Below are 16,256 nucleotides of genomic sequence, written 5' to 3' on the forward strand. Positions count from 1 at the left end.
TCATTACTTTCGTCGTCTTCCACCACCTCTTTCTCACTTCATTCACAACACATTCTACCAGTAGCGGCAATTGGAAGTTAGAAGTGGGGGTGCAAAACACGTATAAACAACAATAACTACCCAGATATTTTTTGAAGACAACCTACAAAATAGTAACTTTTGATGCTCTCTGAGAAAATTTCGATAGAGAGGTAATGGTAGAGTCTACCAACTTTAGTAAGGTAATTTCTTCCTATATATATAAAGCCACAAGGCTGACTCACTGACTGACTGACTGACTGACTGACTGACATTAATGTTTGCCCACTTCCAAGTGAGCTAGGAACTTGAAATTCGGCAGTCTGATAGCTATTAGGCTGCAACCCAAGGAAAAATTCAAAAAAGTTGATATTTTTCATATTTAGCCCCCCTCTCGAACAATCACATTATCGGACTAAAATTTAGTGTTAGACCTTCCAGATGAGCTAGGAACTTGAAATTCGGCAGTCGGATAGCTATTAGGCTGCAACCCAAGGCAAAATTCCAAAGAGTTCAATTTTTTTATATTTAGCCCCCCACCGAATCAAAATATCGGACTCAAATTTCGGGTTAGACCCTTCCGTTCCAGATAAGATGGAAATTTGGAATTCGGCAGTCTGATAGCTATTAGGCTGCAACCCAAGGAAAAATTAAAAAACGTTGACAATTTTCATACTTAGCCCCCTTCCGCCCCATCAAAATATCGGACTAAAATTTCGTGTTAGACCCTTCCAGATGAGCTAGGAACTTGAAATTCGGAAATCTGATAGCTATTAGGCTGTAACCCAAGGCAACATTCCAAAATGTACAAATTTTTCGTATTTAGCCCCCCATCGAATCAAAATATCGGACTAAAATTTCGGGTTAGACCCTTCCGTTCCAGATGAGCTTGAAGCTTGGAATTCGGCAATCAGATAGCTGTTGTTCTATAACCCGTGGAAATATTTCAAAAAGTTCAAATTTATCACATTTAGTCCCCCACACCGGATTAAGATACCGGACTCAAATTTCGTGCTACACCCTTCCGCCCAATCAAATTATCGGACTCAAATTTCGTAGACCGTTTCTGATACCTATTAGGCTGTTACCCAAGGAAAAATTTCGGAAAGTTCAAATTTTTCATATTTAGACCCCCCACGGCTCAACCAAATTACCGGACTCAAATTTCGGGTTAGACCCTTCCAGATGGGCTAGGAACTTTGAATTTGGCAATGTGATAGCTATTAGCGTGTAACCTGAGGAAAAATTCCTAAAAGTATAAATTTTTAAATTTACCCCTCCCCCAAACAAAATGGCTACACCATGATGCAGAGCCTACAAAATTAAAATTTGGCAAATTTCTAGCTCCTAAACCATATCCGGCGTAGAAACTGCAATAAGTTAATATAATTAATATTCAATCCACTAAAAATTCGAAATATTAAGCCAAATTTAAAAACGATGCTTTTGTTTCGAGATCTCTTGTGGGTAAACCGTAATAGTTATCAATAAATGGACTGCACTTTCATGTCTTAAAATGAGTAGATATACAACTTTGGTCCTATGACTTTCTGTCGTATCTCGACCCCTTCTACCTCAGATTGAGCTTCATTTTCCCGGTTTTGGAAAATTTTGTTAAATTTTCATAATTTAATTTACTGATTCACACGCTCATGAGATAGATAGATGCACTAAATTCAGCACGGTCCTTGGCACGGTTATTGGGCATATTCGGACCGACATTCATTATTCTAGCTGCCTTGAATATATAGGAAAATGGAAGGAATATATGGAAACACCAATAAAATTTCAGCCTAATTTAAGGTTTCTAAGCAATTTATGGCGAATCCCTTGGAGATACGGCAAAACATTAAATAAGTAAAATTCTATCTCCAGAAAATATCGAAATCTGGAAGTAATTTTCATTAAGGTGCTAACTAACGTTTCGAGGATTTTGGTGGCTAAACTGTAAGTCGTACCACCAAATGGACAAGACGTTCGGATCCGATCATGAAGAGATCTACAACTTCTGACCCGGGAATTTTAGTCGTATCTTGATCCCTTATGCCTTAGATAGAGCTGCATTTTTCAGATTTAACGTCAATTTTTACATTTTCCGTAATTAATTTTACTGTGTTACACACTTATAAGACCGATAGGTTCATGAAATTTAGCAGGCTCACTGGAACCTTCGAGGGTCACACGTGAGCAAAATGCATGATTCTAGCACTCTGTAAAAATGGAAAAACGAAAGTAAAACGGAAACACTGTACTCCTAATCCAAGGTTCTAAACCAATCTACGGTGAAAACGATGCAGATACGACTAAACATCAAATAACGGAAATATAGAGCGTCACAAATACGATAAACCTACCAACTTTCAAGACTGTAGCTCCCCGCTACGCTAGGAAAATAATTTCTTATCTTGTGAGAAAGGTATGTAATTTTCAGCACGTCGAAACGTTTAACGCTGTCTTTTCTTTAATCGTGAATGTACGGTTAGAGAAAATATTAGAGTACCATATATGTAAGCGAATATATGGGCCGTCTGATGGCGCCATCCGTTTTTCGTAACGAAGTACCGGTTCGTCACTGTAATTTTCCATGTGACCACTTGTAATGTACAGGAGTGGGGGGTTTGGGGGCACTGCCCCCAACGAGCGAAAGCGAGTCTATATACACTGACTGACAGAGCAAATGCAACACCAAGAAGGAGTGGTCAGAACTTTATGCCAATTGCGGGGTAGACTGACGTCACTGAGGTATGCTCATGATGTGAAATGCGCCGCTGTGCTGCGCACGTAGCGAACGATAAGTGGGACACGGCGTTGGCGAATGGCCCACTTCGTACCGTGATTTCTCAGCCGACAGCCGACAGTCATTGTAGAACGTGTTGTCGTGTGCCACAGGACACGTGTATAGCTAATAATGCCAGGCCGCCGTCAACGGAGGCATTTCCAGCAGACAGACGACTTTACGAGGGGTATGGTGATCGGGCTGAGAAGGGCAGGTTGGTCGCTTCGTCAAATCGCAGCCGATACCCATAGGGATGTGTCCACGGTGCAGCGCCTGTAGCGAAGATGGTTGGCGCAGGGACATGTGGCACGTGCGAGGGGTCCAGGCGCAGCCCGAGTGACGTCAGCACGCAAAGCGGTGGCAGCCCCGCACGCCACGTCAACCGCCATTCTTCAGCATGTGCAAGACACCCTGGCTGTTCCAGTATCGACCAGAACAATTTCCCGTCGATTGGTTGAAGGAGGCCTGCACTCCCGGCGTCCGCTCAGAAGACTACCATTGACTCCACAGCATAGACGTGCACGCCTGGCATGGTGCCGGGCTAGAGCGACTTGGATGAGGGAATGGCGGAACGTCGTGTTCTCCGATGAGTCACGCTTCTGTTCTGTCAGTGATAGTCACCGCAGACGAGTGTGGCGTCGGCGTGGAGAAAGGTCAAATCCGGCAGTAACTGTGGAGCGCCCTACCGCTAGACAACGCGGCATCATGGTTTGGGGCGCTATTGCGTATGATTCCACGTCACCTCTAGTGCGTATTCAAGGCACGTTAAATGCCCACCGCTACGTGCAGCATGTGCTGCGGCCGGTGGCACTCCCGTACCTTCAGGGGCTGCCCAATGCTCTGTTTCAGCAGGATAATGCCCGCCCACACACTGCTCGCATCTCCCAACAGGCTCTACGAGGTGTACAGATGCTTCCGTGGCCAGCGTACTCTCCGGATCTCTCACCAATCGAACACGTGTGGGATCTCATTGGACGCCGTTTGCAAACTCTGCCCCAGCCTCGTACGGACGACCAACTGTGGCAAATGGTTGACAGAGAATGGAGAACCATCCCTCAGGACACCATCCGCACTCTTATTGACTCTGTACCTCGACGTGTTTCTGCGTGCATCGCCGCTCGCCGTGGTCCATTGTCACTGTCAGTCAGTGTATATAAAAATGAATGTTTGTATGTTTGTATGTAAATGACACATCCCCTCCTAAACCACTGGAGCAATTTCAATCAAATTTTGAACACTTATTATTTGCTATCCGGATTCGAGCACTGTGGGGGTAAGCCACCTCTAGCCCCCCTTAGGAGTGGGGGTTAGGAGGGTCAGGTAAGAAATAATGGAAAATGGTGTCGAATCCATAGTTTTTGGGGTCGCTGATGTGAATAGTGACACTCTCGACTTTTTAAAAGTCAAAATTCTGCTCCCATTTGGGTGAGGGGTGAGGGGGGACTGATGATGAATGTATGTGTGTAAATGACACATGTCCTCCTAAACCACTGGAGCAATTTCAATCAAATTTTGAACACATATTATTTGCTATCTGGAGACGAGCACTGTGGGGGTAAGCCACCACTACCCCCCTTAGGGGTGGGGGGTTAGGGGGTTCAGGTAAAAACATAATCGAAAATAGTATCGAATCCATAGTTTTTGGGGTCGCTGAGGTGAATAGTGTCTCTCCCGATTTTTTAAAAGTCAAATTTCTGCTCCCATTTGGGTGGGTGGCGAGGGGGGACTGATATATAAAATTAAACGAAAATAGTGTCGAATACATTGTTTTCGGGGTTGTCTAGGTGAATTGTACACTCCGGATTTTTAGTATCAGGAGACAAACCACGTGGGGTTAAGACAACCAAGGAAAGCTTAGGGGCGGGGCGGGGGGAAGGGGGTCAGGTATAAAAATTAACGAAAATAGTGTCGAATCCATACTTTTCAGGGTCGCTGAGATGAACAGTGACACTCCGGTTTTTTAAAGTCCGAGTTGAGCCCCTTTGGGGTGGGGGTGAGGGGGGAGTGATATATAAAAATAAACGAAATGGTGTCGAATACATAGTTTTCGGGGTCGCCGAGGGGAATTGTACACTTCGGACTTTTAGTATCAGGAGATAAACCATGTGGGGCAAGACAGCACAGGAAACCTTAGGGGGGGGTGAGGGGGTCAGATACACAAATTGACGAAAATAGTGTCGAATCCATCCTTTTCGAGTTCGCTGGAATGAAGAGTGACACTCTGAAATTTTTTAAAGTCCAAGTTCAGTCCCCTTTCGGGTGTGGGCAAGGGGGGGGGGTAATATATAAAATTAAACGAAAATAGTGCCGAATATATAGTTTTCGGGGTCGCCGATGGGAATTGTACAGTCCGGATTTTTAGTGCCAGGAGACAAACCACGTGGGGGTTCGACAGCCCAGGAAACCTTAGGGGTGGGGGGCGAGGGGGGGGAGATATGAAAATAATCGGAAGTAGTGTCGAATACATACTTTTCGGGCTCGCTGAAACGAATAGTGACACTCCGGAATTTTCAAATGTCCAAGTTCAGCCAATTTCGAGCTGGGGGCCGATGGGGGAGTAATATATAAAAGTAATAGAAAATAGTGTCGAATCCACAGTTTTCGGGGTCGCTGGGATGAATAATGACACTCCGGATTTTTAGTATCAGAAAACAAACCACGTGGGGGTAATACACCCCAAGAAACCTTAGGGGCAGGGGGGCAAAGTGGCTCAGATACAAAAATCATCAAAAGTAGTGTTGAATCCATTTTTTTTTCGTGGTCGCTTAGATGAATAGTCACACTCCGGATTTTTTTAAGTCCAAGTTCAGCCCCTTCGTGGTAGGGGACGATGGGAGAGTGATATATAAAACTAATCTAAAAGAGTGTCGAATCCATTGTTGCCGGGGTTGCTGACATGAATAGTGAGACTCCGGATATTTTATAAGTCTAAGTTTATCCCCCTTTGGGGTGGGGGGTGAGGTGGGAGTGATATATATTAATCGAAAATAGTGTCGAATACATAGTTTTCGGGGTCGCCGAGGTGAATGGTACGCCTCGGATTTTTTGTATCAAGTGACAAAAACGCGTGGGGGTAGGACACCCGAGGAACGCTTAGGGGCGGGGGGGGGGGGCGAGGGGGTGAGACATATATATCATCGAAAGTAGTGTCGAATCAATACTTTTCGGGCTCCCTGAAATGAATAGCAACACTCCGGAATTTTTTGTTGTCAAATTTCAGCCCTCTTCGTTTTGGGGGGGGGGGGATGGGGAATTGATATATAGAAATAATAGAAAATACTGTCGAATACGTAGTCTTCAGGGTCGCTGAGATGAATAGTGCCACACCGGAATTTTAGTATCAGGAGTCAAACCACGTGGCGGTAATACACCCCAGGAAATATTAGGGGTGGGGGGCGAGTGGCTGAGATATGCAAATCATCGAATGTAGTGTCGGATCCATATTTTTTGGGTGGCTGAGATGAATAGTGACACTCCGGAATTTTGTAAGTCCAATTTCAGCCCCCATCGTGGTGGGGGAGATGGGAGAATTATATATAAAAATAATCGAAAATAGTGTTGAATCCATAGTTTTTGGGGTCGTTGAGATAAATAGTAACATTCCGGATTTGTAAAGTCCAGGTTCAGTCCCCTTTGGTATAGAGGGTGAGAAAGGGTGAAAAAATAAATTGTGAAATATGCCCAAGGTAATAGACGTGGGTATGTTCCAGTACGACTTTCAAGTATGACTTACTACCTGGAAAACACACTGTGGGAGTAAGACGCTCCTAGAACCACTTCGGAAGCGGGTGAAATATATAATCCATATTAATAAATAGAAGTCAGTTCGGCGAGATCTATATATACTGTATTATACATATATAAATTAAGGCATAACAATGAAAACAGACGTGAATTAATGAGAGCATTCTAGGCATCCTAGAAACTTAAAACTTGGTACCAGACAACCTGATGACTTCAGGATCCCTAGAAAAATCTAAAATTCTCAAAATTCTTTAAGAGGGACACGTTGGGAGTTTAAAATTTGCATAAGAACACAGTCAGTGATATTTATCCTGAACTATGACCTATACGTTTCATGGGCTTATAAGTTTCCTGAAAGTCCTAATTTTTAACCCCCTCCCCCATATCAAGATGGCACCACAATCTCCCAGGCGAGTTAGAAAATAGAAATTTGGCAAAATTAAAGCTTTTGTCCTGTAATCGTTGGATGATTTATGAGATGTTTAAAAAATAATTTTTTGCCCCCAAAAAATATCGAAATATGGAGGCAATTTTAATGACGGTGCAGACTTTCCTTTCGAGGTATTTGGTGGCCAAACCGTAAGTCGTATCACAAAACGGATGGCACAATCTCTGTTCAATTATGAGTGATGTACAACTTTGATCTTGTGACTTTTTGTTGTATCTCTATCCCTTATGTTAAATTTGGCTCTATTTCTGTATTTTACCTAAATTTTGCACTTTGTACACGTAAATTGATGGTTTGATTCACTTATAGGAAAGATGGGATCATCAAATTCTACACGAATATTGGCCCACCCAGCCAAATTCTATGTTTGAAGCTGTCGCATAAGTATCTGAAAAGTAATTCACTGTGTGAAAACCTTACACAAATTTCACCCTATTCAACGGTTCTAAAATAATCTTGCCTTTAAATAGATGAGATACGAGGAAATACCATAGGGCCAGCCATTTAGATAGCTAAACAAGGCCAGAGCCGTCTTTTTATACAATCCGTTTTTCAATATGAATGCACCGTTTAGCAGCAGTTTTTCTGTAAATGAAGGTGAACATGCATATACTTCCGTATGTCGATCTATATTTATTAATTTATGTCGATTTGTGGCGATCTAGAAAGGGGTGTGTCTTACATTGTAATTAATACTTTACAAATCAATAGTGACTCTCAGCAGGAGGGCGCCTGCTGTTGTAATCAGCACTCCTCACATCGACCTTAACTAGCAATAGAAATGGGGTAGTTCTCCAACGCCTGTGTACCATTGTAATGTATAATTCCCTTCTTGATTTGACTAGCAGAAGGCAAGGGAGCCTGCATTTTTTTAAACTCTTTTACCTGATTCTCTTTATCATTAGGTATAGGTGCCCTCGATTATAAATTTACCGATCAAAATGTGACTGGCGTTACGCATAGTGAATTGCGGCAGACAAGTGGACCTGTCTTTATCATCACAACTTTGCAACTCGCACTTTACATTGGAAACAACGTATGCGGACCTTCCTATGTTTTTTCTCAGATAACGCCAAGAGACATGCAATAGATAGCTAAACAAGGCCAGAGCCGTCTTTTTATACAATCCGTTTTTCAATATGAATGCACCGTTTAGCAGCAGTTTTTCTGTAAATGAAGGTGAACATGCATATACTTCCGTATGTCGATCTATATTTATTAATTTATGTCGATTTGTGGCGATCTAGAAAGGGGTGTGTCTTACATTGTAATTAATACTTTACAAATCAATAGTGACTCTCAGCAGGAGGGCGGACCTTCCTATGTTTTTTCTCAGATAACGCCAAGAGACATGCAATTAAATTTTTTTATTCACTTCATGTACAGCAATTTACTTCGATATCCATATACATTGTAGAATAGCGTAGCGAAGCACGGGTACATTTGCTAGTCTATCTATATAAAAATGAATGTTTGAATGTTTGTATGTAAATGACACATCTCCTCCTAAACCACTGGAGCAATTTCAATCAAATTTTGAACACTTGTTATTTGCTATCCGGAGACGAGCACTGTCGTGGTAAGCCACCTCTAGCCCCCCTTAGGAGTGGGGGGTTAGGGGGGTTAGGTAAAAATTAATCGAAAATGGTGTCGAATCCATAGTTTTTGGGGTCGCTGAGGTGAATAGTGACACTCCTGATTTTTTAAAGTCAAAATTCTGCTCCCATTTGGGTGGAGGGTGAGGGGTACTGATGATGAATATATGTGTGTAAATGACACATGTCCTCCTAAACCACTGGAGAAATTTCAATCAAATTTTGAACACATATTATTTGCTATCTGGAGACGAGCACTGTGGGGGTAAGCCACCACTACCCCTCTTAGGGGTGGGGGTTTAGGGGGGTCAGGTAAAAACATAATGTAAAATTGTGTCGAATCCGTAGTTTTTGGGGTCGCTGAGGTGAATAGTGACACTCCCTATTTTTGAAAAGTCAAAATTCTGCTCCCATTTGGAGGGGGCGAGGGGAGACTGATGATAAATGTATGTGTGTAAATGACACATCTCCTCCTAAACCACTGGAGCAATTTCAATCAAATTTTGAACACGTATTATTTGCTATCTGGAGACGAGCACTGTGGGGGTAAGCCACCACTACCCCCCTTAGGGGTGGGGGTTAGGGGGTTCAGGTAAAAACATAATCGAAAATAGTGTGAATCCATAGTTTTTGGAGTCGGTGAAGTGAATAGTGACACTCCCGATTTTTTAAAAGTCAAATTTCTGCTCCCTATGGGTGGGTGGCGAGGGGGGACTGATAAATTAAACGAAAATAGTGTCGAATACATTGTTTTCGGGGTTGTCGAGGTGAATTGTACACTCCGGATTTTTAGTATCAGGAGACAAACCACGTGGGGTTAAGACAACCAAGGAAAGCTTAGGGGCGGGGGGGGGGCAAGGGGGTCAGATATAAAAATTAACGAAAATAATGCCGAATCCATACTTTTCAGGGTCGCCGAGATGAATAGTGACACTCCGGATTTTTTAAAGTCCGAGTTGAGCCCCCTTTGGGGTGGGGGTGAGGGGGGAGTGATATATAAAAATAAACGAAAATGGTGTCGAATAAATAATTTTCGGGGTCGCCGAGGGGAATTGTACACTTCGGAATTTTTAGTTCAGGAGATAAACCACGTGGGGGTAAGACAGCACAGAAAACCTTAGGGGGGGGGGTGATGGTGTCAGATACACAAATTAACCAAAATAGTGTCGAATCCATCCTTTTCGGGGTCGCTGGGACGAATAGTGACACTCTGGATTTTTTTGAAGTCCAAGTTCAGTCCCCTTTTGGGTGGGGGCAAGGGGGGAGTAATATATAAAATTAAACGAAAATAGTGCCGAATATATAGTTTTCGGGGTTGCCGATGGGAATTGTACAGTCCGGATTTTTAGTACCAGGAGACAAACCACGTGGGGTTTAGACAGCCCAGGAAACCGTAGGGGCGGGGGGAGGGGGTGAGGGCGGTGAGATATTAACATAATCGGAAGTAGTGTCGAATACATACTTTTCGGGCTCGCTGAAACGAATAGTGACACTCCGGAATTTTCAAATGTCCAAGTTCAGCCCCTTTCGGGGTGGGGGGCGATGGGGGAGTAATATATAAAAATAATAGAAAATAGTGTCGAATCCACAGTTTTCGGGTTCGCTGGGATGAATAATGACACCCCGGAATTTTTGTATCAGAAGACAAACCACGTGGGGGTAATACACCCCAAGAAACCTTAGGGGCAGGCGGGCAAAAGGGCTCAGATAGAAAAAATCATCAAAAGTAATGTTGAATCCATACTTTTCGTGGTCGCTGAGATGAATACAGTAGTCACACTCCGGAATTTTTTTAAGTCCATGTTCAGCCCCCTTCGTGGTATGAGGCGATGGGAGAGTGATATATAAAAATAATCGAAAAGAGTGTCGAATCCATAGTTGTCGGGGTCGCTGAGGTGAATAGTGAGACTCCGGATATTTTATAAGTCTAAGTTTATCCCCCTTTGGTGTGGGGGCGAGGGAGGAGGGATATATTAATCGAAAATAGTGTCGAATACATAGTTTTCGGGGTCGCCGAGGTGAATGGTACGCTTCGCATTTTTAGTATCAGGAGATAAAAATACGTGGGGGTAGGACACCCCAGGAACGCTTAGGGGCGCGGGGGGGGAGGGGGTGAGACATATATATCATCGAAAGTAGTGTCGAATCAATACTTTTCGGGCTCCCTGAAATGAATAGCAACACTCCGGAATTTTTTAATGTCCAAGTTCTGCCGTCTTCGTTGGGGGGGATGGGGGATTGATATATAGAAATAATAGAAAATACTGTCGAATACGTAGGCTTCGGGTTCGCTGAGATGAATAGTGACACTCCGGAATTTTAGTATCAGGAAACAAACCACGTGGGGGGTAATACACCCCAGGAAACATTAGGGGTGGGGGGCGAGTGGCTGAGATATACAAATCATCGAATGTAGTGTCGATTCCATACTTTTGGGGGTCGCTGAGATGAATAGTGTCACTCCGAAATTTTTTAAAGTCCAATTTTAGCCCCCATCGTCGTGGGGGAGATGGGAGAATGTTATATAAAATTAATGGAAAATAGTGTCCAATCCATAGTTTTCGGGGTCGCTGAGATGAATAGTGAGAATCCGTTTATTTTATAAGTCCAAGTTTATCCCCCTTTGGGATCGGGGGCGAGGGGGAATTGATATATAAAATTAATCGAAAATAGTGTCGAGTACATAGTTTTCGATTTCGCCGAGGTGAATTGTACACTTCGAAATTTTAGTATCAGGAGACAAACCACGTGGGGGTAGGACACCTCAGGAACCCTTAGGCACCGATGAGCGAGGGGCTGAGATATAAAAATCATCGAAAGTAGTGTAGAATCCATACTTTTCGGGGTCTCTGAGATGAATAATGGCACTACGGAATTTTTTAAAGTTCAGCCACCTTCGTGGTGGGTGGCAATTGGAGAGTGATATATAAAAAGAAATGAAAATAATGTTGAACCCATAGTTGTCGGGGTCGCTGAGATGAATGGCGAGACCCCGGATATTTTACAAGTCCAAGTTCATCCCCCTTCCTGGTGGGGTTGAGGGGGATTCAGATTTAAAAATAATCGAAAATAGTGTCGAAGTGGTCGCTGAGATGAATAGTAACACTCCCGGTTTTTTAAAACTCGAAGTTTGACCCCCTTTAGGGGGGGAGGTTAATGAGATAAAATAATAATCGAATATACTGCCTAATCCATAGTTTTCCGGGTCGCTGAGATGAATAGTAACATCCCGGATTTTTAAAGTCCAGCCTCACCACCCTATGGTATAGAGGGTGAGAAAGGGTGAAATAATAAATTGTCAAAAATGTCCCCCTTTGGCATAGAGGGTACGAAAGGCTGAAGAAATAAATTGTCAAGAATGCCCAAGGTAATAGACGTGTGTATGTTTCAGTATGACTTTCAAGTATGACTTACTACCTGGAAAACACGCTGTGGGAGTAAGACGCCCCTAGAACCACTTCGGAAGCGGGTGAAATATAAAATCCATATTAATAAATAGAAGTGTGTTTGGCGCGATCTATATATACTGTACTATACATATATAAATTAAGGCATAACAATGAAAACAGACGTGAATTAATGAGAGCATTCTAGGCATCCTAGAAACTTAAAACTTGGTACCAGACAACCTGATGACTTCAGGATCCCTAGAAAAATCTAAAATTCTCAAAATTCTCTAAGAGGGACACGTTGGGAGTTTTCAAATCTGCATAAGAACACTGTCGGTGATATTTATTCTGAAGGATGACCTATACGTCTCATGGGCTTAAAAGTTTCCTGAAAGTCCTAATTTTAACTCCCTCCCCCATATCAAGATGGCAGCACAATCTCCCAGACGAGTTAGAAAATAGAAATTTGGCAAAATTAAAGCTTTTTGCCTGTAATCGATGGAAGATTTACGAGATGTTTAAAAAATTATATTTTACCCCCCAAAAATATCGAAATATGGAGGCAATTTTAATGACGGTGCAGACTTTCCTTTCGAGGTGTTTGGTGGCTAGACGGTGAGTGGTATCACAAAACGGATGGCACAATCTCCGTTCAATTTAGAGTGTTCTACAACTTTGATCCTATAACTTTTTGTTGTATCTCTATCCCTTATGTTAAATTTGGCTCTGTTTCTGTATTTACCTAAATTTTGCACTTTGTACACGTAAATTGATGGTTTGATTCACTTATAGGAAAGATGGGATCATCAAATTCTACACGAATATTGGCCCACCCAGCCAAATTCTATGTTTGAAGCTGTCGCATAAGTATCTGAAAAGTAATTCACTGTGTGAAAACCTTACACAAATTTCACCCTATTCAACGGTTCTAAAATAATCTTGCCCTCAAATAGATGAGATACGAGGAAATACCATAGGGCCAGCCATTTATATAGCTAAATGAGGCCAGAGTCGTCTTATAATACAATCCATTTTTCAATATGAGTGCACCGTTTAGCAGCAGTTATTCTGTAAACGAAGGTGAACATGCATATACTTCCGTATGTCGATCTACATTTATTAATTTAAGTCGGTTTTTAGCGATCTAGAAAGGGGTGTGTCTTACATTGTAATTAATACTTTACAAATCAATAGTGTCTCTCAGCAGGAGGGCGTCTGCTGTTGTAATCAGTACTCCCCACATCGACCTTAACTAGCAATAGGAATGGGGTAGTTCTCCAACGCCTGTGTACCATTGTAATGTATAATTCCCGTCTTGATTTGACTAGCAGAAGGCAAGGGAGTGTGCATTTTTAAAAACTCTTTTACCTGATTCTCTTTATCATTAGGTATAGGTGCACCCGATTATAAACAAATTTACCCATCAAAATGTGACTGACGTTACGCATAGTGAATTGCGGCAGACAAGTGGACCTGTCGTTATCATCACAACTCTGCAACTCGCACTTTACATTGGAAACAACGTATGCGGACCTCCCTATGCTTTTTCTCGGATAACGCCAAGAGACATGCAATTAATTTTTTTTATTCACTTCATGTACAGCAATTTACTTTGATCCGTATACATTGTAGAATAGCGTAGCGAAGCACGGGTACATTTGCTAGTTAGTACTATACAATGAAACGTTCATCAATAAAACAATAATTAGGCATGTATAACGATTAAATAGAAGTTCGGCGTGATTATAAAATTCAAATGCCATTTAGTATTTGACGGCACAGGACCAAAGTAACAGACACTAGATAGAACTGCACAGACATATTTATTCAGTGAGACTGCCATACTGACGAATGCGCGCGGTAAGCAACTGAATCTTTTTTTTTTTGTTGCAAGTTGCTTTACGTCGCACCGACACAGAAGATAGGTCTTATGGCGACGATGGGATAGGAAAGAGCTGGAAGTGGGAAGGAAGCCGCCGTGTCCTTATTTAAGGTACTCCCCAGCATTTGCCTGGTGTGAAAATGGGAAACCACGGAAACCCATGTTCAGAGCTGCCGACAGTGGGGCTCGAACCCACTATCTTCCGAATACTGGATACTGGCCGCACTTAAGCGACTGAAGCTATCGAGCTCGGTGGCGACTGAATCATACCCCTCCACAGTCCTAGCCATTTCTTATCTTATCTTTATCATAAAACGTGTCTATGCCAGTGTAACGTAAAAAGAATAGGAAAAAAATACCCTTTAAATTTCCAGAACTGAAATTGTTCCTCTTATTATGGGACTGACTTAAGGTGCAACGTGTTTGATTTAGGCCTTGTAGGATAACGCCCGTTTACACTACCTGCTCTGTGTTGGCCTGCAGCCTGCAGAAAGGTATGTTAATGATAATATAATATAAATATTAAAGAGTTTATTTTAAGTTGTCATTCACTGAATGCATCCTTACGAATCAGATTTGTCATTCTAACAAATCGTTTTCAAGAATACCATAATACAATTTTATTTATTCCAGTTCTGTGAAGAAACATTGTAATAATAACAATTTCTCTGATGACAGAGAACGTATAATCGAGTACCGGCTGCCAGGAAGCGGGAAGGCAGGACCGTTAGCACGTCTCACGGTAGAAACCTTCGTGTCATCTGTGGGAGCAAGAACGCCTGCTCCAGGAGGTGGGTCTGTGGCTGCTCTGCTTGGGGCCTTGGTAAGTACAATTCAACATCTTCTAGCTGGACTCAAGAAGAGTTCCTAAAATCGCATGATATTTGATATTGTACATACATACATACATACATACATACATACATACATACATACATACATACATACATACATACATACATACATACATACATACATACATAATGGACTCGGCCATGGAGCATAAGATAAGCCGGACGGCGACGATATTTAGACTCAGGTTTTAATGATTTAAATATAAGAAGTTTGGAGATTAACGTGGGCATAAGATTATTTGGAAAACGGATTGTGGAGGCATTTAGTTCATACGTGAACGCTGAATGGCCCAAGAGTCCCTAATATTAAATATATATTTATGTACACTGTCTGACAAAACTATTGAGGCACCCAGAAGGGAAGGGGAAACGAAATGATACGTAACGTGTTGAGAAGCACCCTGAAGAAATGGTCGGATGTCAATGTAACTTCGTACATGTACACGCCATCGGCCAAGGGGCGTGAGCAGCGTCATATGTTGAGGGATGACTGTGAAGAACACAGAGATGCCGTGTACTTGTATGTGACAGCCTGACAGAGTTTGAAAGGAGCCTCATTATGATTTGTGGGGCATTCGGATATTATAGTTGTCCGATGTTGGACTGTAGGGGTGCGTTTGGGCAGGCATACTCGTCGCCAAGGTTCCGATCGACCACATATGACCACCACAAGGGAGGATCTCCACATTGTACACCAAACACATCGTAACTCCTTCACATCTACGCCTGCCATCTGAGAACAAGAAATGAACTTCCTTCAACATTCTGTATCATCCCGCACCATTGGTCGGAGAATGACAGCAGCCGGATTAGGGGATTACCGTCCCATGTGCAGGCTGTCGTTAACACCACAACACAATCGGTTGCGTTTCGAGTGTTGTCGTGACCGGGAAGTATGGGCTACTGATGAATGGTAATTTTACACTACTCCGGACGACCATCGTCTGCGCCATGGCAAGTTAGAGCAAGTTCGCTCTGTTGAAGAAGTTGTGCGTTGTGTCGGGTCCTGATGGAGCCAAGCGTTGAGGGCCCATAATGTTGTTGCGGCGTCGTGATGGTCGCTCCCCACTGGTGTCACTGCCAGAAGCGAGAGCTTGGGTGGCTGCTGTGGAAACATCAATATTTGCCTGTGACATGTCTTCCTCTGAGCGTATCTGGTCCAGAATGGTATTAATGGTGTCGGTGCTGTCTGCACTGTGGGTTCTGGGAGTCTGCTGGAAAACTGGTGTCACGGCTGTAGACTTATCGTGTGACTGAAGCCTCTTCTTGGGAGTTGAGTTAGGAAGGGCTTTCCTCTGCCGGTATGTCAGATCTAGACTAGTCTGAGGCATACTCCGATGACCCGATGATGTGACTGTAGAGACTACTCTAGGCTGGCAGTCAAAGTGGATGTTAGTTGCTGCGCCTCTCTGCGGTGACCTGGGGAAAGTCCTTCTTCTTCCAAAGTTTTGGAAAGACACAGCTGTGTTACTCCTGGTGTCATGGTGTGGGGCGCCATCAGGTATGAGTTCAGGTCACGGCTGGTGGTGACTGATGGAAATCTGACGGCA

At 43.0% G+C, this 16,256-nt stretch overlaps 1 protein-coding gene across 1 annotated transcript in view; it reads left to right on the forward strand.

The window, feature by feature from the left end:
* LOC136875479 (formimidoyltransferase-cyclodeaminase) overlaps nt 1-16,256 on the forward strand; it is a 209,270-nt gene that overhangs the window by 154,646 nt on the left and 38,368 nt on the right. The window contains exon 7 of the mRNA XM_067149026.2: nt 14,531-14,675. Within this exon, the coding sequence (XP_067005127.2) occupies nt 14,531-14,675 (145 nt within the window). The remainder of the gene's footprint in view (nt 1-14,530; nt 14,676-16,256) is intronic.

Source organism: Anabrus simplex, chromosome 6 (assembly GCF_040414725.1).
Source record: "Anabrus simplex isolate iqAnaSimp1 chromosome 6, ASM4041472v1, whole genome shotgun sequence".
Taxonomy (NCBI): domain Eukaryota; kingdom Metazoa; phylum Arthropoda; class Insecta; order Orthoptera; family Tettigoniidae; genus Anabrus; species Anabrus simplex.